Genomic DNA, 23,002 nt, shown 5'->3' on the forward strand with positions numbered 1-23,002 from the left:
TGCAGCTGACTCCTCTCCTTTACCTTCCAGAATGCACCCTGCACAGTCAGGATGGGAAAATTCTAGCTTGGATCTTGAAGGTACTCTTCAGCTAACCCATATTCACATTTATAGGTTAAAAACATAATTTTGAATTGAATCTGGAAACCGACTGGGGACCATTAAAATGACTGCACCACCAGTGCTATACTACTACAACAGCTTACTCTTGCCAGCTAAGTCAAATGGAGTTTGTGAGTTGTCTTCCAGTGCAGCTTCATCTCTAGAGCTTATTGTAGAGGTTTAATTGTATATTAATAAAGATACCAATTTCTGCTAAAAACGAATTCTGCTTCAGCATGGGCACAACTCCTCAACTTATGACCACAATTGAGTCCAACATTTATATTGTTAAGTGGGGAATTTGTTAAATGAGTTTTGCCCCATTTTGTGATGTTTATTGTCTCAGTTGTTAGTGAATCACTGCAGATATTAAGTTAGTAACACAGTTGTTAAGTGAACCTGGTTTCCCCATTGACTTTTCTCAGCAGAAGGTTGCAAAAAGGGGATCATATGACTCTAGGACTGTGATGGTGAACCTATGGCACGTATGCCAGAAGTGGCATGCAGAGCCATCTCTGCCAGCATGCAAGCCGTCACCCCAGATCATGTCCACCACGCATGCCTGTGTGCATCCCACCAGCCAATTGATTGTTGGGTATCTGACGCACATGCACATGGGAGATGCACGCGCATGCGCAGGGGCTTGGGCCGCATGCAGGCAGGTTTCACATGCATGCGCAGAGGCATGGGGCACATGGGGGGGTCGTGCATGCATGTGCAGGGGGCAAGGGGTCACGCACACACTGCATTATGCACGCATACGCACACACTTTCGGCATGCAACGACACAAAGGTTAGCCATCACTGCTCTAGGACATTGCAATTGCCATAAATGTGAGTCGATTGCCAAGCATCCAAATGTAAATCATGTGGCCATGGGGAATACTACAATGCAGAGGTGGTATTCAGCAGGTTCTGACCAGTTCTGGAGAACCGGTAGCAGAAATTTTGAGTAGTTTGGAGAACCGGCAAATACCACCTCGGAGTGGAGGTTTTACAGTATCTTTCCCCTGCCACGCCCACCAAGCCATGCCCACAGACCCGGTAGTAAAAAAAAAAATTGAATCCCACCACTGCTACAATAGTCGTAAGTTTGAAAAATGGTCCATTCCTTCTATCTTCTTGGTTAACTTCATCCAGTGGTGCTTTCTGTTAGAGACTGATTCTTTTCTAACCTCCAATCTCATCAAACAAATGACTAGGCTCAAATTATTAAACTTTTGGACCCGTTATACAAAGGCCTAGCTCTCTGGAGAAGCCTAAGTCCTGGAAGAAATGAGAACATGACCATCAGCAGCAAGGGGAACGAGTTTACAGCAGCAATGAGTGCATCACAAGAACAAACAAAAGACCAGATCTATCAAATCTATCTATGTTATTGCAAAGAGATTTAATTTATTTATTTATATCCCGACTTTATTATTTTTACAAATACTCAAGGTGGTCAATATATCCATCACATCTTCCTCCTCTTTTCTCCACAACTCCTGTGAGGCGAGTGAGAGAGAGTGCCTGGCTGAAAGTCACCCAGCTGGTTTTCATGGCTAATTTGGGACTAAAACTTATGGTCTAATGCTATTGCTCCAGGGAAGGCTCTAATGCTGGGAAAGAGTAAAATGAAGAGGATGAGCACCAACAGCAGGGTAGATGTGTTCAGATACAGGGGCAATTAGGGCACAGTTGGAAGTTATGAAGGACCAGGATAGTGACAAATCATACTGGAGGAAAGCTAACTATGTAGTCACTAAGAGTTCACCTCAAATTGATGGCATATAATCAATCCACAAGAAGACCTAATTTTCTGGAGAAGTCCATAATTCTGGGAAAGATGGAAGAAAGAAATGAAAGGGCAACCAGCAGTAAAGTGGAAGGATTCAGTTACACAGCTTTAAGACTTGTGGACTTCAACTCCCAGAATCCCTCCTCCAGTCATTATTAGTTCAGGAATTCTGGGAGTTGAAGTCCACAAGTCTTAAAACTTGCCAAGTTTGAAGACCCTTGAGTTACAGTGGTCATGTTAGGGACCGATTGTCCTGGACAAAATCTATGTGGTTTGTAGGTTACTAGCACCAAATGATTTGGTGGCATATCATCAACCAATGCAAAGAGCCAGCTCTCTGGAAGTAAAGGGGGTGAGGTGAATAGACTCAGTTACAGGGGGGTGATGTGCATTTTGGGGAGACCCGAAGAGACAGCTTAGGGGATGAAGAAAATCGATCTGGTTGCTAGGAGTCGGCTACTACTTGACGGCACATAATCAGCACGAAGAAGCGGTTTATATTCTAGGAAGGGTAGATGACTCATAGCAGGAAGGTGGATGGCTCAGGTGCAGCGGGCTATGGGGTTCAACTTGGAAAAGATCAGGGTGGGGAAAGATCGTCCCGGAGAGGCTGCGTCTAAGGGCAGGGAAAAGTCGGCGCTAATTAAGCGTCCCATCAATGAATGAAACTTCCGCCAGGGTCTGTCTACCTGCCTCTGTTTGGCGCCCTTCAGTGCTGGTCCTGCTCTTGCTAGCCTTAGCTTGTCACCGCCAGCAGCGGGAACGGCGTCCCCCTCCCGAGGGTGGAGGGGGGGGGGGATGAAATACGCGGGCGCGCCGGGCGGGGCGGGGCCTGCAGGGACGCGCGCGCTCCCGCATGCAAATGACGGGCGTGAGGTCAGTGGCAGTTGGAAAAGGGAACAAACGGAATGGCCGCCGCGGCTCCCGCTCCGGGCGCCTCGCAGTGCCGGAGCCCCCGCTGCACGGCGGAGCGCCGGGGCGTCCGCCGAGAGCTCGACTCCTGGCGGCACCGGCTTATGCACTGTGTGGGTAAGGAAGGCCGGGCTAACCCCGGCGCGGGAGGGCGGACGCGGGCTGAGCATAGGGACTGACCCCCCGGCGCCGCCGCTGCTGCGGTCATTCTCCGCAACCGGGCCGAGAAAGACAGGCGGCCGTTGCCGATCCAGTCTACGGCCCTCGGTTCGGTTGCCTCCGCTTGGGCGCCATCCCTTTTGTCCTGGGGAGCCGGACGAGAGAGTGCGCTGGCCCCTTTAAGAAGGAAAGCCAGTCGGCGCTGACGGTTGGGATTTGAAGTTCCCCTCCCTCCCCTTCTTGGCGTTGCCATAACAACGGCTGTTCTCACTCCTCGTCGCCCGCCCTCCCGCCAGCGTCCGGCGGGGCTCTCGCGCCTCCCTTCTCGCCGCTTCCAAAACTTTCCGGCCTGGAAGCAGATGGCACCGCCGGCGGCCCAAAGAAGTTCCTGTCCCGGCTCTCTTTTGCTGGGTCTTGTGTAGGTCTTTCCCAACGCGGGCGCGATGTAGTCTTTACGAGCGGTGAGGGGGCTTCCTACGTGGGCTTTTGCTTTGCCTCCCCGCCGAGGGGTGGCCGGATGGTGGCCAGGCAGCCTAGGAAAGAGCCTAGTCTGGGTCTACAGGTTCTGCTGCAGAGACGAGCCGCGCGGACTTTTCTGGCTCCCTTCCAGCCCCCGGGCTCCAGAGCAGGTGATGAGATTGGCTGCAAACGGCGAGCCATTCCCGGATGAGAGGGAGAAAGAAATAGGGATCTCACTTTGCAAAGTTCCGGGTCCGGGGAGAACTTTCCGCCCAGCAGACTCGGCCAGAATGCTTTGCAAGGGATTTGGGGGGGATGGGGGGGGGGCAGGAGAAGGCCATCGTCCTCGGTCTGTAACGGCCGCGTCGGTCTCTAGCCGGAAGTCCGCTCTTGTCCCTCTTTTTCCACCTGCAGACTTTTCCCATCCCTCCCAACACAATGGAGACGTCCCCACGCGCATGGCCTGGGGGGTTGTATTTTCATCCAAACGCTCCCCATGGCTTGCGTGCATCCCTGGGCTTATTTAATTGTAGAATGTAATCTTGCCCAGCTGCACATTAGAGACTGCCTTGCTTCCAGGGAGCATCATCATTCAACACTCTGCCCTTCCCCGTTTTCAGAAAAGATAATGATGTATGGTTTTTAAGAGACATGCCTTCTATATATCTGGCTATGTAGGGTTTCTGGAATGGCTTTATGTTGACAAATGGACTTTTGCTTTGTAAATAATGCCTTTTAAAAATCAGTAATGGTAGTACATTAGTTATTTTGTAGCTTGATAGACTATTGGAAGTTATTAAAAAATCAATAGGATAGGCATGGGACAGAGCATTGAGAAGCTTTATGTAGGGGGGGCTTTTCAAACTAACAAGTATACATGGTCCTCTGGTTTTTTTGCACATTTTGCAGTTTCTCAGAGGGGGTTACATGTGTGCCTAAAAATTCCAATATCCTAACCATTGCTTTTAGCGTTTGCTGAATCTAGTAGTCCTTTTCTGAAAGAAAGACTACAGAAGGAAAAAAGGAGGAAGTTTCATTCTTCAAACTGCTTCTGGAGATTTTTTCTTTTGCACAGTATGCTAAAAGATGAAAGTACAGATTTTGCATTAGAACCGATTCTGTGCAGGATGCAAATTTTATTTTATTTCTGTATATCTGACATTTTTATTTCAAGATTTGAAAAGGCATACTATTGCTATTTACAAGCAGAGAAGAACCACTTCTTTATAGTGCACTTTCTGAATGAGATGTCATATCCCTTTGACAAATGAGATGTGATGTGAATATAATTCACTGTGTATATTCTACTACACACTCCACAAATCTGGGAAAAGGTTCTAGTTCAAATTGTCTTCCAAGGAGTGCTACATATTAACAGAAGATTTAGAATATATTTTAGAGTATTTAGAATACATGTTGGACCATATCATTACATTGATTAAGTAAATGGGTATTCTCTGTGTGACTAGTAAATCTTGCTTTTGCAGCAAATGATTCATAGCCCCTAATATCTTTTGGGGCAACAAAGGAGCCTAGGAGTGCTTTTTTACAAATCAGAAATAAAGGCATAAAGTCATCTTGTTAGCTTGACGCCTGTTGATTACTATACATGGATTTGTTTGCTTGGTAACAATAATATATTGCTAAAAATAGAAACAAAGAATTCAATAAAGGGATGTACAGCTAGTATATATATTTTGCAGTTTGCACAAATAATTGATGGTAATACATATGAATGAATGCTAATTCATCTTGAAATTCCAATAGCTCTTACTGTGACAGGACTCCTTATATTTCTGAGTGGTGTTTAATTAGAAATGCACTAGTCAAATTTGATTTCACTCAGTTTTTGTTTCTCTTCCTGTTAGATCCTTTTATTCTATTTTCTTACTGATAATAAAAATCTTCCAAAATCCATTCACATCTTTGTAATGGTTATTGTCTGTATATGATTTAAGTTTGCACTTTTTTTTAGGATGCAGGTTAGTTAAATTTGTAAAATGAATTTGTCCCTATCTGTTGTTTTATATTCATTTCACTAATTGTTGTTTCTCAGTTGCCCTCCCCCATTACTTTTTTACAGTCCATTTCCAATAGCTCAGGATTCAAATAGCTTTTTTTTATTTGAATGCCTCATATGTATAAACTACATTATAGTCCTATTTATCTTTTGCATCAGTATCTGTTGCCTTTTGTCCTTTCCTACCAAGGTGGCTTGTTTCAAATTTCATTTTTCATCTAATTCCTTTTCCTCTTTTGTCTCAAAACCTAGATTTCTTTTGGTTTATAAAGCTGCACTTTATTTATCCCATAGTATTTTGCATAAAACATTTCAAATTGTGATTGAAGAGTTTGTGAATAAGATAATAAAATCAATATTGAGACCTGTGGTTTCATTTCATTCTACTTGATCTCCAAGTAGAACTTATTAAATGTATTTTATTGCATTATTTGCTTTTATCTGTTTTGGGGCATAATGACTATGGTTGTCAATTCTTTATCTTTAGTTGATCTTTAACAAATTCTAAGGCTATAGTAAAGAATTACATTTCTTTAAAATTACTAGAGTGGTATGCTGGCAGCTTATTGAATACTTTGGCTTTTAAATAAATTCTATTATTAAATTGAACTTACATTACATTAGATAAACAATAGAGGTTAAGGACAGATGATTTGTTGCTATATTTGGAATCTTGAAACACTGCACTTAACCTAAATGTTTCTGCTAAATTTTAAGGCTATGAAACTTCAAGAGTTGGAAAATTGAAATATTAGCAGAGTGCCATTTGATTAAAGTAAAGCATTGCACTTATAGATGTTTTTTGCCTCCATTTAGCATACCCTTTAATATACACATCTCTCCTAAAAATCCAAACACCAAAAAACTCACAAATGAACCATGAGAACAAGACAGACTTTGGGAAATACAGATTTATTATAACAAAGTAATTAAAATTTGCTTCACGTTTTACCTGGACACTCTCTGCACTTCCCCAAAGGAAGTACATCTCAGAGATTGAGAAACCCTGGTTTAGTCAGTGTCACTTTTGGTTGAGTTTCAGTCTTCGTAGTCTCATGTTCTCAAAGATCCTCTGGTACAATGACAAATTCATAGTAGATTCTGTGAATATGAGCTGCCCAAACCCTGGTGCAGCAAAGCAGCTCCAAACATTTCTACCACCATGGGTTACAATTGGTATCAAGTTCCTTTGATGAAATGCTGTATTTGGTTTTCACCAAACACACTCCATCTTTGCTGCTGTGTCCAAAGCATTGTTGCAGAAGTTCTGGTCTTTACCTGGATATCAATGAGCAAACTTTAGTCTGTGGCTTTCCTTCTGGCACACCTGCCATGTAGAATCTGATTTGTGCAACTTCTAATAGTACAGTCATGCATTTCAGCATCATAGTGGCAAAGCTACACATCATGAAATTCTGGGACTCTGATATTTCTTACATAATCTTGCAATCTGTTGTTGGGTTGAATTTGCTGGAGTTGCTTGGCCTAGGAAAATTGGCTGTTTTTTGAACTCTCTATTTGCAGAAGATTTTTCAGACAAATTAATATCATTTATTTAGCAATAGTATTTGTTGTAGAAACAATATTGTTATTAATATTAATGTTGAGACTTTGGAAAAAGTGCAGAGAAGAGCAACTAAGATGATTAAAGGCCTGAAGACTAAAACATGAACAGTTGCAGGATTTGAGTTTGGCTAGTCTAGAAAAAAGGAGGAATGGAGAGGGACATGATAGCAGTATTCCAGTATTTGAAAGGCTGCCACAAAGAGTAGGGGGTCAACTTCTTTTCCAAAGGACCAGAGGGCAGGACAAGAAACACTGGATGGAAATTAATCAAGGAAAGAAGCAACCAAGAATTAAGGAGATACCTAACAGTGAAGACAACCAGTGGGACAGCTTGCCATCAGAAGTTATGGGTGCTTCATCACTGGAGGTTTTTAAGAAGATACTGGACAGCCACTTGTCTTAAATGGTATAGGGCAGGGCTGTCAAACTCCCGGCCCATGGGCCAGATGTGTCACAACCTGGCCACACCCATGCCCGGTTTAATGAAGGGGGGGAGTCAGATATATCACATGGTGCCACAGTGACAACATGAACTTAACACCCCTAGTATATGTTTGAGCAGGGGGTTGTATTAGAAGATCTCCAAAAACCAATCTGATTAACTGATCTTTAAATCTGTTACCAGACTTAGTGGTTATCTATAACCTAATTTCTGAAAACCTTATCTCCTTTGATCTAGGCATAGTCTATACCACACAACTAAAGAGCAAATACATGAGTTTGAATTAGATAGGTTCCTCCCAGATCCTCTCTAATAATATAGAAATCATCTACCCTGATATGTGCACCTGAATCTAATTCTAGTATTGGAGGTAGTAAAATGTAGCTATGTTCTTTTTCCAAATGCAGAATTTCCATTTATATTTATAGGTAGTCCTTGGGTTATGATGGTAATTGGGATTGGAATTTCATCACTAAGCAATGTGGTGATAAGATGCAGTACCACATCACTTAGCAACAGCAATTCTGTCAGTCTGAGTTGCCATAGTTACCAGTGATAATTAGGCAAGACCCCACCCTGAACTAATTCATTCCTACTTTGGTTGCTTCCAGTTCCAAGCCGCCATAAGACATCTTCTCTTCAACTCCCCCCAATTGTCTTCCTCCCCATCTTTATCCTTTTGGGCATCTTTCACTGTTTTCCATTGCCTTTGCTGCCCTCTGCTCCACTGGCCCTACCACCCCAGTTAGCCTTCTCCGTCTTCCTCTTGATACTGGTACATATCTGGCTTGGCCTTCATGGTGATTTGGACAAGAGTGTACATAGCCTACATAACCTTCAGAGAAAGGCCTGGCCCAGCCAGCCGCTGCATAGGAAGGTCTAAGCTATCCATGTTTTGTTGGCAGCAGAAAGAAGATGGTGAACATCAACTGAGGACGAGGCCATTGGATCACAGAGTGGCCAAAAGAACAAAGATGAGGGAGGAGATACACGGGGAGCAATTGAAGTGCCCCTGTAATAATTGGGTAAGCTTCCAAAGCACCCAATTGTTTTTTAAAAAAATATTTTTTATTATACATTTTGCTTTTTTATACATTTCCATTTCTGCAACGGCTGTGTACTATCTATCAATTCTCCTCCATGCTGCTACGAGAGTCCGGGATAGGGAAAGACTTCTATGTCATCCAGCTGAGTCTGCCAAAGCTATAAGGGCCAACTCCTTTGACCTTCGGGGGGGGGGGATTAAGGTATTTCCCTTGTTTTCCTTCAGGTAGTCCCTCCTGAAGAGGGGTTTTCCAGGCCCCCTGAGCAAAGGTTTCCTTCCACTCAATTCTGATTGGGGGGAATATGAGGAAAAGGGTTCTATGGATCCTTCAGACCAAAGTCACTCCTCCATGTCTGAGGAGGAAGAAGGGGAGGTTAGAGATTCAAATCTATCAGAAGATGAGGGATTAAAGCCTAAACAACCCATTTTTCAGGTCTTTTAAAGCCATCCTTGTTCAAATCTCTATTGCACAAGGCCCTAGTTACTGCCCTGCTGGGATCTAATGAAGTGGGAACCTTCACCCCAGGGAGATTCTTTATTTTAAAAAACTAATTGTTCAAGCTGAGGTACTTCTATCACCCAAGTTATTTTTAGATCTGGTGTGTGGAACAGTACACCTCTCCAGGGTCGGGGCCATGCTCTCATCCCATGACAGGTGTTTTTATAATGTAGGCCCTTGGCCAATGCCCTTCTAGTGCTGCCAGTTGACGCTCCTGTGGTTGCCTCTGTCTCCACATCTGGAACTCTGACAGAACCGGAAGATGTCCTTAAGACTGATGACAAGAGGTCAAAACACTCTTAAGTGCATTCATCAAGCCGCAGTATGGGCAGTCCGATCCTCCACCACAGCATCCTTCTTTACAAGGTCTTCTCTGCGTTGGCTGTGCCAACTACAGGATCATTTGCCTCCCAGTGATACCGGGTCCCACCAGGACATGAATAAGATCACTGCTGCAGCAGAGTTTACACCTTAAACTCTGCAAAAATTGCATCAAAAGCAATGGCATCCTCGGTGGCAGTGAGACACCTTCTGTGGCTGTGCAATTGGCAGGCAGAATTGTGTTGAAAATGGAAGCTCGGGTGAGAGTGTATGAGGACACCTGGAACCTTACCTGGTCAAAACCAGGCACAAAAGGAAGATTATTTATCTGTAAAGAGATCCGATTTTTGTTAGGCTCCGTACTTCTGTCCATCTTCCTTTCAGCCAGAGTCCAACACCCATTTTCCTCAGGGCCAGAGGGCGTTCCCTCCTCACCAGGATAACTTGATCGATCGGGCGGATAACAGCAATTTTCCAGCAAACGGCCCTTTCGAGGCAGAGGAGGCCATTCGTTCCGATACTCTAAATGACTCCTCTCCTTCCCCTTCCATTGGAGGTCATCTGGCCTTCTTTGCTTCACAGTGGGAGGAGTCGACTTCGGATGCCTGGGTTCTCAGGACTGGGAGGTTGGGTCTTCAACTTGAGTTCCTCTCCCCTCCTCCGAGGTTTTTTCTCTGCTGTCCAATTTCTCAGGACAGTTCTAGACGGGCCCCCATGGAATCAGCCATTCAACATATGGTAGACATAAAAGCCATCCAAGTGGTTCCAGTGAATCAATGGGGGCTGGGATTCTACTGCCGGCTCTTTGTGATCCCAAAGGCCTCGGGGTGGGGGGTAGAGGGCAATCCTCAACCTCAAGCCCTTTAACAAGTTCATTCCCTACAGGTGCTTCAAGATTCAGTTCCTCCAGACTATTCTGGAGAGCATTCTGGAGGGCGACCTCCTCTCATCCATAGACCTCTCAGAGGCATACCTCCATATCTCGATCTGGCCCCTTCATAGCCAGTTCCTTTGTTTTTGCTACAACAAGCACTATCCGTATTGGGCCGTTCTGTTTCGCCTCTCATGGGCCCCCAGGGCATATAACTAGTTTCTGGTGGCATTGGCAGCGTTCCTATTCACCCTCCCTGTGAAGGTCCAATGCAGCTTTGACGATATACTGATTCAGTCATCTTCGACCCAATCCGTCAACGACGACCTTCAGAACACGGTACGGATTCTGCAGGAACACGGTTTTTCCATAAACTTTGGCAAAAGTCATCTAACAACCACTTGTCTCCTTCACCTAGGGGCAGTCATTAACACAACCTTCAGCGAGGTTTTCCTTTCCCCGGATCGTCAAGAGAGTCTGAACAACTTTATAAACTGGATTTTGACAGCAGCATACAGTTCCTCTGTCTTTACTATCCCAGCTCCTAAGAAAGATTATTTCCTGTATAGACATTGTGCCGTGGGCCCGACTCCCTGCCTGGAATCTGTAATGGTTCCTGCTGCCATTTCAATGGGCAGGAACCAGCCACTCATCCAACAGAGTCTGAGTTCGTCCACCAGTCTTTCGTTCTTTCTGGTGGTGGCAGTCCCAGGCCATCAGGAAAGGCCATTTTTTTCAAGGAGCGAGACAGACTCATGATCATGACAGATGCCAGTCTTTATGACTGGGGGAACATCTGCAAAGCGAGATAGCTCAGGGTCATTGGTCCCAGACGGACAGGTCTCTCCCCATCAATTGGCTCAAATTCAGGGCTATCTTTCTGGCTTTGAGAGATTTCCGGGGCAGGGTGACAGGGTCCCACGTGTTGATCATGATGGACAATGTGGCTGCCAAGGCCGATGTCAGCAGACGGGGGGACCCACTCCAAATCCTTGATGCAGGAGGCCGAACATCTGGGGCTGTGGGCAGAGAGGCACTTTCTGTTCCTTAGAGCAGATCACATCTCAGTGGTTGACAATATCCAGGCTGACTGGCTGAGTCAAGCCAGGGTCGACCACTTGGAGTAATGCCTTCATCCCTGTTCCAGGAACTGTCCAACAGGTTCGATCCCTCAGTAGTCAACCTATTTGCTACCCCTCAGAATGCTCAGGTAGAGAGATTCTTCTCCAGGTTCTCTACCCGGGGAGCGAAGGGGACCAATGCACTTCAGAGCAGATGGCCTCCTGGTCTCGTCTATGCCTTCCCCTCTCTTCCTATCATTATGGCCATTCTTTGGAAGATGTTGGAGGAGAAGGCAGAGCTGGTATTCCTGGTGTCTCATTGGCCCAGGTGGCCCTGGTTCACTGACCTGGTGAACTTGTCAGTTGCTTGACCGTGGAGAATCCCACCCAGTAGGATTTCCCTCAGCCAAGGGCCTTACTCCACCTGGAACCTCAGTGGTTCCAATTGGCCGCATGGTGCTTGAGTGGAAATCTCTGAAAGAGACTAACTTACCCGATAAGGTGATTAAAAACCATTGAGGCATCACGTAAACCATTCACCAATCACATATGGAGGGCCTTTTGCAGTTGGTGCTGTAAGGCTGACCGAGTTCCTTCATCAGCCAATGTCTCTGATGTGCTGGTGTTTCTACAGGAAGGTCTAGATAAAGGGCTCTTACCAAACACAGACCACAGGCAGATTGCAGCCTTATCCTCAGTGTTGTAATGGGATAATTATAACTCTCTGTCCTATCACCCATCAAAATGTAGGCTTTTGAGGAGAGCCTCAAACTTGCATCCCCCAGTAGTTCATAGATATCTCACTTGGGACCGCCCAAAAGTACTCAGGCCCTGACGGGACCCCCATTTGAACCTCTAAGGTCAGTGGGTCTCTGCTTCTTGACTCTCAAAGTGTTCTTCCTGGTGGCCATCACATCGGCCAGGAGGGTGTCGGAGTTGGCAGCTCTCTCTGTGAGACAGGACTTGTGCATTTTTCACTAATTCCTGGTTCCACAGAGCACAAAAACTAATCCTACCTGACTTCTGCCCTAAGCCTCGACATGAGTTGGAACACAAGTAGCATATGTTGGATGTGCAGAGAACCCTCTGTATGTATGTAAAACAAACTGCAACTTTTTGTAAGATGGAAGCGATGTTTGTGTCCTTCCAACCAACTTCCTTAGGGAGCAAGGCTTCCCCATCCATGATGGGCAAATGGATGGATCAGGGCTTGTATTTCCACAGCATACGAGACTTTATCCCGGTTCCCAAGAAGCTTACATCCCACTCTATCAGGAGTGCAGCCACGTCGACAGCCTGGGTGGCTCAGGCGTCCATTCTTTAGGGACGCCTGAGCGTCCCTAAAGAGATCTTTAGGGCAGCAACCTGGGTGTCACCTCCATTTATCCAGCACTACTGACTGGACTCCTTTGCCTCTGCAGAAGCAGCTTTTGGCAGGAGGGCACTTCAGCAGGTTCTTCCAGTGTCGGACTGGAGACCAGACCTAGGCCCTCCCTTGGATATGCAGACTTTGGTATAACCCTATCCTGGACTCTTATAGCAGCATGGATGAGAATGGGCGTTGGTAGAATTACCTGAGACTCCTATACACGCGAGAGTCCAGCCCCACTCTGTGTTCGTCTGGTCATGGTTTGGGAGGGGGCTTCTCACTTTTATTTTTCAGACACACCATGTCTGTCAAAAGTCTTTGCCGAAAAGCTGGGGACCAGCAGCAGGGGCTGGCTTTTATGGTTTTGGCAGACTATAAATGACGCAGGAGGAGGAGTTTTTCCATATCCTGGACTCTCTTGCAGCGTGTATAGAAAGGGCATCTCAGGTAATTCTACCAACATCCAATCTCTTTTGAATATACATAATATTACGCACACCGTAATTATAACCATTATTCTCATACACAATATAATCATATATACATATACATACATACATACATACATACATACATACATACATACATACATACCTCCCTCCACAACTTTCCACCCTACTGGCAGTTCCTGAGGTTCTACTATGCAGGCCAACACTATCAATATAAGGCCCTACCATTTGGCCTATCCTCTGCGCCCAGGACTTTCACCAAGTTACTGGCAGCACACCTCAAGGGAGTGCCCATTCATGTCCAATGCTACCTGGACAATATTTTGATTCAGTCCTCCTCCCGTCTTCAGGCAGCAGAGGATTTACAACTTATGATCTGGGCCCTTCAAGACCGCAGCTTTTCTATCAACTTTGAGAAGAGTCACTTGGCTCCTGCTACTTGGCTACTTCACCTGGGGGCGGTTATAGGCACCTTGTTTTGTCAGGTTCACCTGTCTCAGGAGTGCCCTGGCAGCATAAGGGCCTTGGTGGATCAGATCCAAACAGACCGAAGAGTCGCTCTGGCGCTTCTTTCCCAATTCTTGGGTAAGATTGGGTCCTGCATCTAAATTGTCCCCTGGGCACGCCTGAACGCCAGGACCTTCAGTGGTTTCTCCTGCCTTGCCACATGTATGGCAGAAGCAACTCAACGGCCAGGGTTCGGGTTCCACCAAGGGTACTTTACTGCTTCCAGTGGTGGATGTCTTGGTCCATAATCAGGGAATGTGCCTTTAAGGAGCCCAGCTGTCTAACTATCACCACAGATGTCAGCCTCTTTGGCAGGGGAGCCTACTTCCAGTCCCAGATGGCACAGGGCACTGGACGCAGGAGGACCTGGGGAACAACATAAACTGACCGGAACTCAGGGCAATCCGTCTGGCCCTTGGAAGGTTCCAGGACTCGATTTTGGGCCATCATATCCTCATTTTGATGGACAGTGTAGCCACTAAGGCCCATATCAACCGCCAAGGGGACACTCACTCCAGGTCCCTCATGTGAGAAGCCAAACAATTAGGCCTTTGGGCGGAGAAGCATCTTCTCTCCATTGGAGCTGAACATATCTCAGGGACATTGAATGTGCAGGCAGACTGGCTCAACAGAACCACATTCAACCACTCAAGAGTGGCGCCTGCATTCAGACCTGTTCAGGTAGCTATCGGAATGGTTCAGTTTCCTGATTCTGGACCTGTTTGCCACCCTAACAAACAGCAAGCTGCACAGGTTTTACACCAGATTTCTAACACCGGGGGCAGAAGAGGGCTGATCTATGCTTTTCCTCCTCTGCCCCTAATCAGGAAAGTGCTGGCAGAGAGAGCAGAACCCTAACCAGGAAGGTCCCGGCAGAGAGAATTTTTGTTGTGACTATCCTTCCGACCAACAACTGTAGATTTCTCCATTTTCCCAAGTCTTTTTATTGTATTGTTTTTTTTTATTGTATTGTTGTATTAATTTAATGTTGTCTTCTTTAATGGCTGTACATCTTGCTGTTAACCAGATTCCCAAATATTTAACCTTTTTACTTATCTGCATGCCCACCTTTTCCATCAGTTCATTTTTCTGTTTATTTGTGAGATTCTTTGTCAACATCTAAGTCTTTTTCTTGTTTATTTTTAATCCTGCCACTTCACCAAACCCTTCTATTCTTTTATTAATTTGGGTCCTGTTTCTAGGGCTTCCTCCAGAATAAATACTTGGTCTGTAAATGCTTGTACTTTGTAGTGTTCTTTTTTTATTTCTGGATCTTGTCTGATCTTTCTAAGCAAGACTTACAAAGTTAGTATGAATAATAAACGAGATAGTGGACATCCTTGTTTTGTGCCCTTGCTTACGTTAAAATTTTCTGTTATATCCCCATTTGCTATCACTTTTGCCATTAGTTTGGAAAATATTGCTTGGATCATATTTATGAAGTTTTCATCAAAGTCCGTACATTTTAATTGTAGTGTCATAAACTGCCAATTCATATTATTGTAACCTCTGACTTTCTTCTTGACTATAAAGTTTCCTAAAAAAAATCGTAGATTATTTTCTTTTTGAGTTGTTCTGGTGATAAAGAGTCCCCTTCTTATCTATCAGTTTGTATATCATTTTCTTCTCTTTCTCTTTTTTCAACTTGTACACTAGCCATCTACCTGGCTTATTTGCATTTTCAAAATAGTTCTGTTTCGCCATTTTAATTTTTTGTGCCATTTCATCTTATACTATTAGGCTTAGTTATTTTGTATTAGTTCAACTTTTTCTTTTATGTTATTTTTTGTGGATCATTCTGCAATTCTGTTTCCAGTTTCTTAAGCTCTTCTTGTAAGGTATTTTGCTGTTGTTTCTTTTTCTTACTTTTTCTTGCTATATATGCTACTGCTAATCCTTGCATGTATGCTTTTGCCATGTCCCAAACAGTTTGCACTGATGTTTCTTCTTTTCTATTTTTTAAAAATAAAAAAATCCATTTCTTTTCCATTGTTTGTGTGAACTCCTTATCTTTTAGAATAGTTTGATTCAGTGTCCACCTCAGTTTCTTCCTTTGTCCCTTCCATGTAATTTTTATTGGATTGTGGTCTGCCCATATGTTTATTTCTATATCTACCTCCTGGACATCTGTTCTCATTTCTGACGACAAGCATGCCATATCTATTCTCGACCATGATTGATGTCTATTCAAATAGAACGTATATTGGTTTGTCTTTGGGTTTAGCTCTCCATATATTCTGTAAGCCTATTGTCAGGCCCATCCCCTATCCATCCTAGGTCATGCAGGGAGCAGAGGATCAGGGAAAAGCGAGGTCTACTCAAGAGGAGATTACCAGGATCCTCCTCGTGACTTGCAGGGGGAGCTATGTATATAAGTTTGCAACTGCACAGTTAGAATTGCTGAAGTCAATTAGTGTTGACCTTGAAAGAGGCTTATCTTTGCTGGCGTTCTTCCCTTGGACTTTTCTCGGTTATTTTCCTGGAGTTTATAATTAGTTATCTTGGCTTCCTTCAGAACTCTTATCAATGAAGTTTGTTTTGGTTTTCTGCTTGCCTCATTATTTACTTTTGTGACTTTTAAACTGTGCCTAATAAAATAGTGAAGCCTTTACAGGACTTTAATATATGTTTTGGGTTTGGGGCTATTTTGAAAGACTACGGGTCATCACATTTTGACTTCAGCCGCAATGGATGTGACGACAGACAAAGACCGTATCTGTTTCCAGCAAGATGGCGCCCTTGGTGGAAGTGCCTTTGGAGGAACCCATGCAGTTGGGGGCTGGTCGCCCTCGCCTGACTCAAGTAGAAAAGAATAGACGTCGTCTTGATGGTTTATGCCTCTATTGTGGAAATCGAGGCCATTTTGCGGTCAAGTGTCCTGTTAAGACATCCACAGCAGCGCCACCTGCGGTGGTGGAAAACGAGCATCACTCAGCCGACGGGGGGGCTGCAGGTCGGGGTGTTAAGTCCATAGGCCCGCCATCTTCACCAACCTTGCCACCCTTGCCACCTTAGACATCTTCGACATCTCTACCACAGTCGCTATTGGTGAAGCATCTTGTGCTGCCAGCAAGTGTGTTCGTGCCTGGGGTGGGAGCGGTGGAGATCCCAGCTTTGGTCGACTCTGGTGCCACAGCCAATTTCATGGATGCTCATTTTGTCAAGCAGTGGTTCATTCCTCAGCAACAGGTATCCCCACCAGTAATGGTGGAGACAATTGATGGTCGGCCCCTTCGTTCGGGACCTGTGGTTGCTGCAACCAAACCCCTTTGCATGTGTATTGGGCAGCAAGTGGAGGAAGCCATGTTTTACATTGCTGCAGTGCCTCATTTTCTGGTGGTGCTGGGTTTGGAGTGGCTACAGGCCCACGATCCACAGATTGTCTGGTCGTCTGGAGCTGTGCAGTTCCTTGATAGGAAGTGTGCCAACCATTGCTTGCGTTCCTGTGCAGGAAGTGTGGTGATGCCCTTGAACCTGGATCTACCTGCGGAGTTGGTGGACTTTGCTGATGTGTTTGGGAAGAAGGAGGTGGATCAGTTGCCTCCGCATCAGGCATATGACTGTCCAATCGATGTGTTGCCCGATGCAAAATTGCCGGTGGGTCAGATATATTCCCTGTCAGAACCGGAGTTGGCCGCATTGCAGCATTTTATTGAGAAGAACCTCTGGAAAGGGTTTATCTGGCCTTCTACCTCCCCATTGGCTGCACCGGTGCTTTTTGTGAAAAAAAAATTCTGGGGAGCTACGTTTGTGTTGTGATTACCGCAAGTTGAATGCAATCACAGTGAGGAATCGGTACTCGCTTCCCTCCATCCCTGAACTGATTGAGCGGCTTCGTCAATCTAAGATCTTTATGAAGTTGGATTTGCGTGGGGCCTACAATCTGGTTCACAGTCGTGCAGGGGACGAGTGGAAAACAGCTTTCTGGACAAGGCACAGGCATTTTGAGTATACTGTGATGCCTTTTGGATTAACCAATGCCCCAGCTGTGTTCATGCATTTCATGCACAATGTTTTCCATGATTTGTTGGATCAATTCGTGGTCATTTATTTAGATGACATTTTGAGTTACTCAGACTTCCTACAGAAACATTGGCAGCATGTGTGACTAGTGTTGCAATGTTTGCGTGATAACCACCTGTTCGCTAAATGTGAGAAGTGTCAGTTTGCACAAACCACGATTGACTTCTTGGGACATCGTATTTCACCTGCTGGGGTGGAAATGGACCTGGAAAAAATTCAATCGTTGTAGGAGTGGGAACCTCCACAGCAGGTTAAGGATGTGCAACAATTGTTGGGGTTTGCGAACTACTACCGCACATTTATTCCCTGCTTTGCTGCCTTGACTGCTCCCCTTTCTAATCTGCTCAAGAAGGGGGAGAAGTTCCATTGGGGTGCTGAGGAGCAGACAGCTTTCGAGGCGTTGAAAGTCATCTTTGCTTCTGAGCCTATCCTCAAACACCCTGATCCTGGCCAGCCATTTGTGGTGGAAACAGATGCTTCTGATGTGGCTGTTGGTGCGGTGCTCCTCCAAGCCTATGCTCCCACAGGCACCTTGTTCCCGTGTGCTTATTCCTGGAAGTTGTCAGCTCCAGAGCGCAACTATACGATTTGGGACAAGGAGCTATTGGAGTTAAGGTCGCTTTTGAGACATGGCAACACCACCTGGAGGGGGCTCGTCACCAAATCGAGGTTAGGATGGATCATCACAATTTGGAATACCTACGTACAGCTTGGACATTGAACCAACGTCAGGTGAGATGGTCCTTATTCTTTGCTCGATTTGATTTCCGGGTGACCTATGTTCCAAGTGAAGAGAATCAACACGCCAACACCCTATCTTGGAAGTCCGAGTATACCCGAAGGGAGGATAAAATCTTGCCCCGGACAGTGATTCCGCTGGAGCGGTTAGTGGCCACTGAGGAACCTGTGGACCTTCGAGTGAGGATTCAGGAGGCACAGCGGCAGGACCCATTTGTGACAGCATTGAGAATTGGATGAGAATGGGAGACAAGAGACTCCTTGGGTGTATATTAGGGACCTGTTGCGGTTCCGTGGTTGCATTTATGTGCCTGGAGGTCCTCTTCATGGCCTTATTCTACGTCAATGTCATGATAGTCCAGCAGCAGGACACTGGGGTGTTCAAAACACTGCACCTCATCTCTAGGACATTTTGGTGGCCGAGACTTAAACATGATGTGTTGGCATATGTGGCATCCTGTGGGATCTGTCGCCAAGACAAGTATGCTCCTGGTGTGCCCCCTGGTCTCTTGCAGCCCTTGCCCACACCAGAACGACCGTGGGGGGCAGTTTCATTGGATTTCATTGTTGAGTTACCACCATCGAATGGTGCCACAACAATTTTGGTGGTGGTGGATATGTTGACTAAAATGGCCCACTTTATTACTTGTGCGGGTCTTCCATTGGCCAAGATAACAGCTCAATTGTTTATCTCCCATGTTTTCCGGTTGCATGGGTTACCAGACCGCATGGTATCAGATCGGGGGGTACAATTTATGGCACACTTCTGGCAGACCCTATTCGCGAAACTGCAGGTTCAGGTGTGTCTCTCGTCTGCTCATCACCCTGAAAACGATGGGACAGAGAGAGTGAATGCTATTTTGGAGCAGTACCTCCGCTGTTTCAGCAATACTCAACAAGACAATTAGCGATTGAGGTGGAGATGCTGCCTGTGGCAGAGTTCGCTTATAACAACGCTCAACTTGCATCCACCCATGTGTCTCCTTTCTTTGCTAACTATGGGTTTCATCCATGACTTTTCCCTTTAGCCCTGTCTGATTCCCCAGTTCCAGCAGTGGATACGTTTTTGCAGGAGTTAAGAGCTGTGCACCACATGGTCCGTGATCAACTAGAGAGAGCCAAGGAAGACTATAAACGGTTTGCAGACCAACATCGTTGTGATGGTCCACCTTTAGCGGTTGGCAATCAAGTTTGGCTCTCTACTCGATACTTATCGATGCGACCATCAAAAAAGCTCAATCACTGTTATTTGGGACTGTTTCCAGTCGAGGCAGTGATCAATCCTGTGGCTTATCGTCTCTCCCTGCCACAGACCATGCATATCCATCCTGTTTTTCTTCGTTCACTGTTAGTCCCTGCCTCGCCCGACAGTCCGTATAGACCAGCTCCATCTCAGCCAGCCCCAGTAGCTCCTCTGGGAGAGGAGGAATACGAAGTGGATAGCATCCGAGATTCACGCCAGTTGCGGGTCCGATTTCAGTATTCGGTGGCATGGAAAGGTTATGGACCAGAGGACTTCACCTGAGTCGATGCCACTGATGTTCATGCTCCTCATTTGGTCCAGGACTTTCACACTCGGTTTCTTTTTCTTCACTAGGCTAGTCATGCCCAATCCTTGAAACCGATCTTTATATGTTTTAGCCTCCAGGCCCCTAATCGTTTTTGTTGCTCTTCTCTGCATTCTTCCTAGAATCTCAACATCTTTTTATAGTATGCTGACCAAAACCGGAGGCAGTATTCTAGGTGTGTCCATCCAATGCAGTGTCTCTATTAATCGTTATTCTACCTTGCTCTTAGTGTTGGAGCAACTTTTCTTTAGAGAAAGAGATTTGCGGGGGAGAGAATCCATTGGAATCACCTGGTCTTTGCAAACCCAAATCAGTTAGCTTTTCAGTAAGTTGTGTGAGCTGCTATTTCTTCTCACTCCTTTTTTCCTCCAAGGACAGAGATAACAGGAGAGGGCAGCCTGGATAAATCATATCTACAAGCATTGCGTTCCCCATTCTCATGGGGAAAATCTCTTCCAATCCACCCCCTCTTTCCCCTAATCTCTGCTAGAAACACCCCACTTCACCCACATCCAACGATCATGACAACATGAAAAGTCCTGGATATGTTCAAAAGTGCTTCCCCCCCCTTCTCTCTACCTTTTTCTTGCTCGCTTTTCTTGTGTGTGAGAAACAAAAGGTGGGGAGGTGGTGGGCGTGGCTTTGGATGAGCGATGATTGTGGCAGGGAAAGCAGGGATCAAAAGAAGCGGTGCAGGCAAGGCTTTTCAGCATGGACAATGGCAAGCTACACATATGCAAGCAAGGGTGTGCATGGGGCACTCCTTACCGCCACTAAAGAAACAGCCCAGTGGAGAGACAAGTGTGCATGTGGGGGGGGGAATTAAGGCACCCCTCAAAAAGACAACCTAGACATTTTTTCAGGGGGTCTAAAAAAAAAAAAGGACCAGCCTTATTTTCTGAGAAACATGGTAGAAAAACCCTCACAACAACAACAAAACCAATGAACACAAATTGGGAAAATAGTATTATATACATTGATATTTAAAAGAACTTTTATTACAATTATAATGTGTATATTAAGGTTGGAAGACAAAGATGTATATTTAATTGTATTATTATTGTTACCATTGTGTAAAAAAATATATTGGCCCAGCCAATACATTGTACACAAAATATGTAGGGTTGTTAAAGGAAAGCTATAAATAAAACAAACATACATACAAACATGTATTTAAAGTCTCCAAACTTGGAATGCAGTAGGTGTGTGTGTGCATGCATAGTTTTGGCTGCCAGCAATTTGCGGAGGCAAGCTGGGGGGCACCAAATTGTCCCCATTTTGAATTAGCTAGTGCAACTTGTACCACCCCGACCCAGGTATCTTGAGTCAGCTGTGCTCAGTGAGCATTGTCAGCTGGCCATGCCCACCTAGCTATGCCCACCTACTTGCGGCTACCCAGCTATGACCATCAGCCATGCTTACTACCAGCCAGCCATGCCCACTTGGCCACATGAGTCATTATTGTTGTACATGCACGGGCCCTTTGAGGGCAACCATTATGCTGATGCAGCCTTCAGTGAAATTGAGTTTGACATCCCTGTTTTACCATTGATTATTGAGTTTTTCTTTGAAATCTCTGTAAAGGTAATCCTCAACTTACAATAGTACATTTAGTAACGGTTCAAACTTTCGATGCCACTAAAAAAATTAACTTATGACTGGTTTTCATACTTACGATCATCATGGCATTCCCATGGTCACCTGATCAAAATTCAGATGTTTGACAACTGACACATATGTATGATGCTTATAATGTTGTAGGGTCATTTGATCATTTTTTGCAACCTTTTGACAAGAAAGGACAATGAGGAAGCCAGATTCACTTAGCAGCCATGTTACTAATTTAACAACTGCAGTGATTCACTTAACAAACGTGGCAAGAAAGGTAGTAAAGTGGAGCAAATGTTTCACTTAGCAATTGAAATTGTGATCATAAACCAAAAACTATCTGTATCCAGAAATATTTTCTTTTCTGTAACAATGTGCTTATGTGCAGTGATTTTCAGCTGCTACATTTGTAAAACTATTTGATATACTGTACAGTAAAATGTTTAATTTTTGTTTTTTGTTAGGTTTTGAAAGTATTTTAGAAGGGCTTTATGGACCAAGGCTACGAAGAGACCTCAGTTTATTTGAAGGTAATTAATATCTATTTAAAAAACTAACATCTTAATTGTGGATTAAATGGTTTAAAATATTTTTAACCTTGAGAATTCTTGCTGGATCATTTTAATGTAAATATTATGATTTAACATTGGTTAATGTTTACTATCTTTTAGAGTCATTGCTTAAAATGGCAAACATGCAGTTCGATTTTTATTCTATGAAGTCCTTGAATTAATTAAGTCAATCTAAAGCAGTGGTTGCCAACCAGTAGTCTGCAAGAAAATTTTGGTGGTCCACAGAAAAAAGGCTGCATGGGCCTACATGGCCCTCCCACCCACTGGCCCCCTCCTTTTGGCCGAGCGCAAAGCTTACCTTGTAGAGCCACATGAGCTGGAACTGGAAGGTAAGGCCAACAGCGGGAGAGAGAAATCCACCCCGGGGTGGCTTGCTGATGGTGGGAAAGTCGGTCCCCTATTCCAGAGTTGCAGTAGTCACAAGACTGGCCCTTTGGTCATCCCAGAACAGCTACTCCAGTCCATGGCAGGCTGGTGCACCCAGGTAGAGGAGCAGCTGCTCTGGGATGACCCAAGGGCCAGTCCTGTGACTACTGCAGCTCTGGAATAGGGGACTGACTTTCCCACCAATGTCAGCAAGCCACCGTCAGTCAAAATTCATATTAGTGGTCCGTGGGATTTAAATTTATGGGTTTCGTGGTTCCTGAGGTCCAAAAGATTGGCGACTTCTGATCTAGAGTTTTCTGCATTTGGAATACTAAAACTCTTATTCCTTTCATTAGGAATCCTAGAAAAGGAAATATAGTAACAGCATTGAATTGTGTAGAAACTAAGTCTGAAAAGTACAATGATTTCATATCAATTTGCCCTTGTTTTGTATGCCTTGCAATGTAATTTGGTTATTTTGTTTTTGTAAAAGAATGCCATTTCTTTGGAACATAACAGGACAATTCTTTAATGATAACTGAATTAACTACCCAAAGTCAGTAGA

The 23,002-nt window shown here is 44.9% G+C and overlaps 1 protein-coding gene across 4 annotated transcripts in view; it reads left to right on the forward strand.

The window, feature by feature from the left end:
- The first annotated feature begins 2,761 nt into the window (after positions 1-2,761).
- LCORL (ligand dependent nuclear receptor corepressor like) overlaps positions 2,762-23,002 on the forward strand; it is an 82,007-nt gene continuing 61,766 nt past the window's right edge. For 2 of the 4 annotated variants that reach the window (XM_026699727.2, XM_026699730.2), the window contains exons 1-2: positions 2,762-2,911; positions 21,964-22,029. In XM_026699727.2, coding sequence (XP_026555512.2) covers positions 2,791-2,911; positions 21,964-22,029 — 187 coding nt within the window. In that variant the 5' untranslated portion in view covers positions 2,762-2,790. The remainder of the gene's footprint in view (positions 2,912-21,963; positions 22,030-23,002) is intronic. The other 2 variants (XM_087936452.1, XM_087936453.1) reach the window with 1 other exon arrangement.

The sequence above is a fragment of the Pseudonaja textilis genome, chromosome 6, assembly GCF_049901715.1.
Source record: "Pseudonaja textilis isolate UNSWEBS1 chromosome 6, rPseTex1.2, whole genome shotgun sequence".
NCBI lineage: Eukaryota > Metazoa > Chordata > Lepidosauria > Squamata > Elapidae > Pseudonaja > Pseudonaja textilis.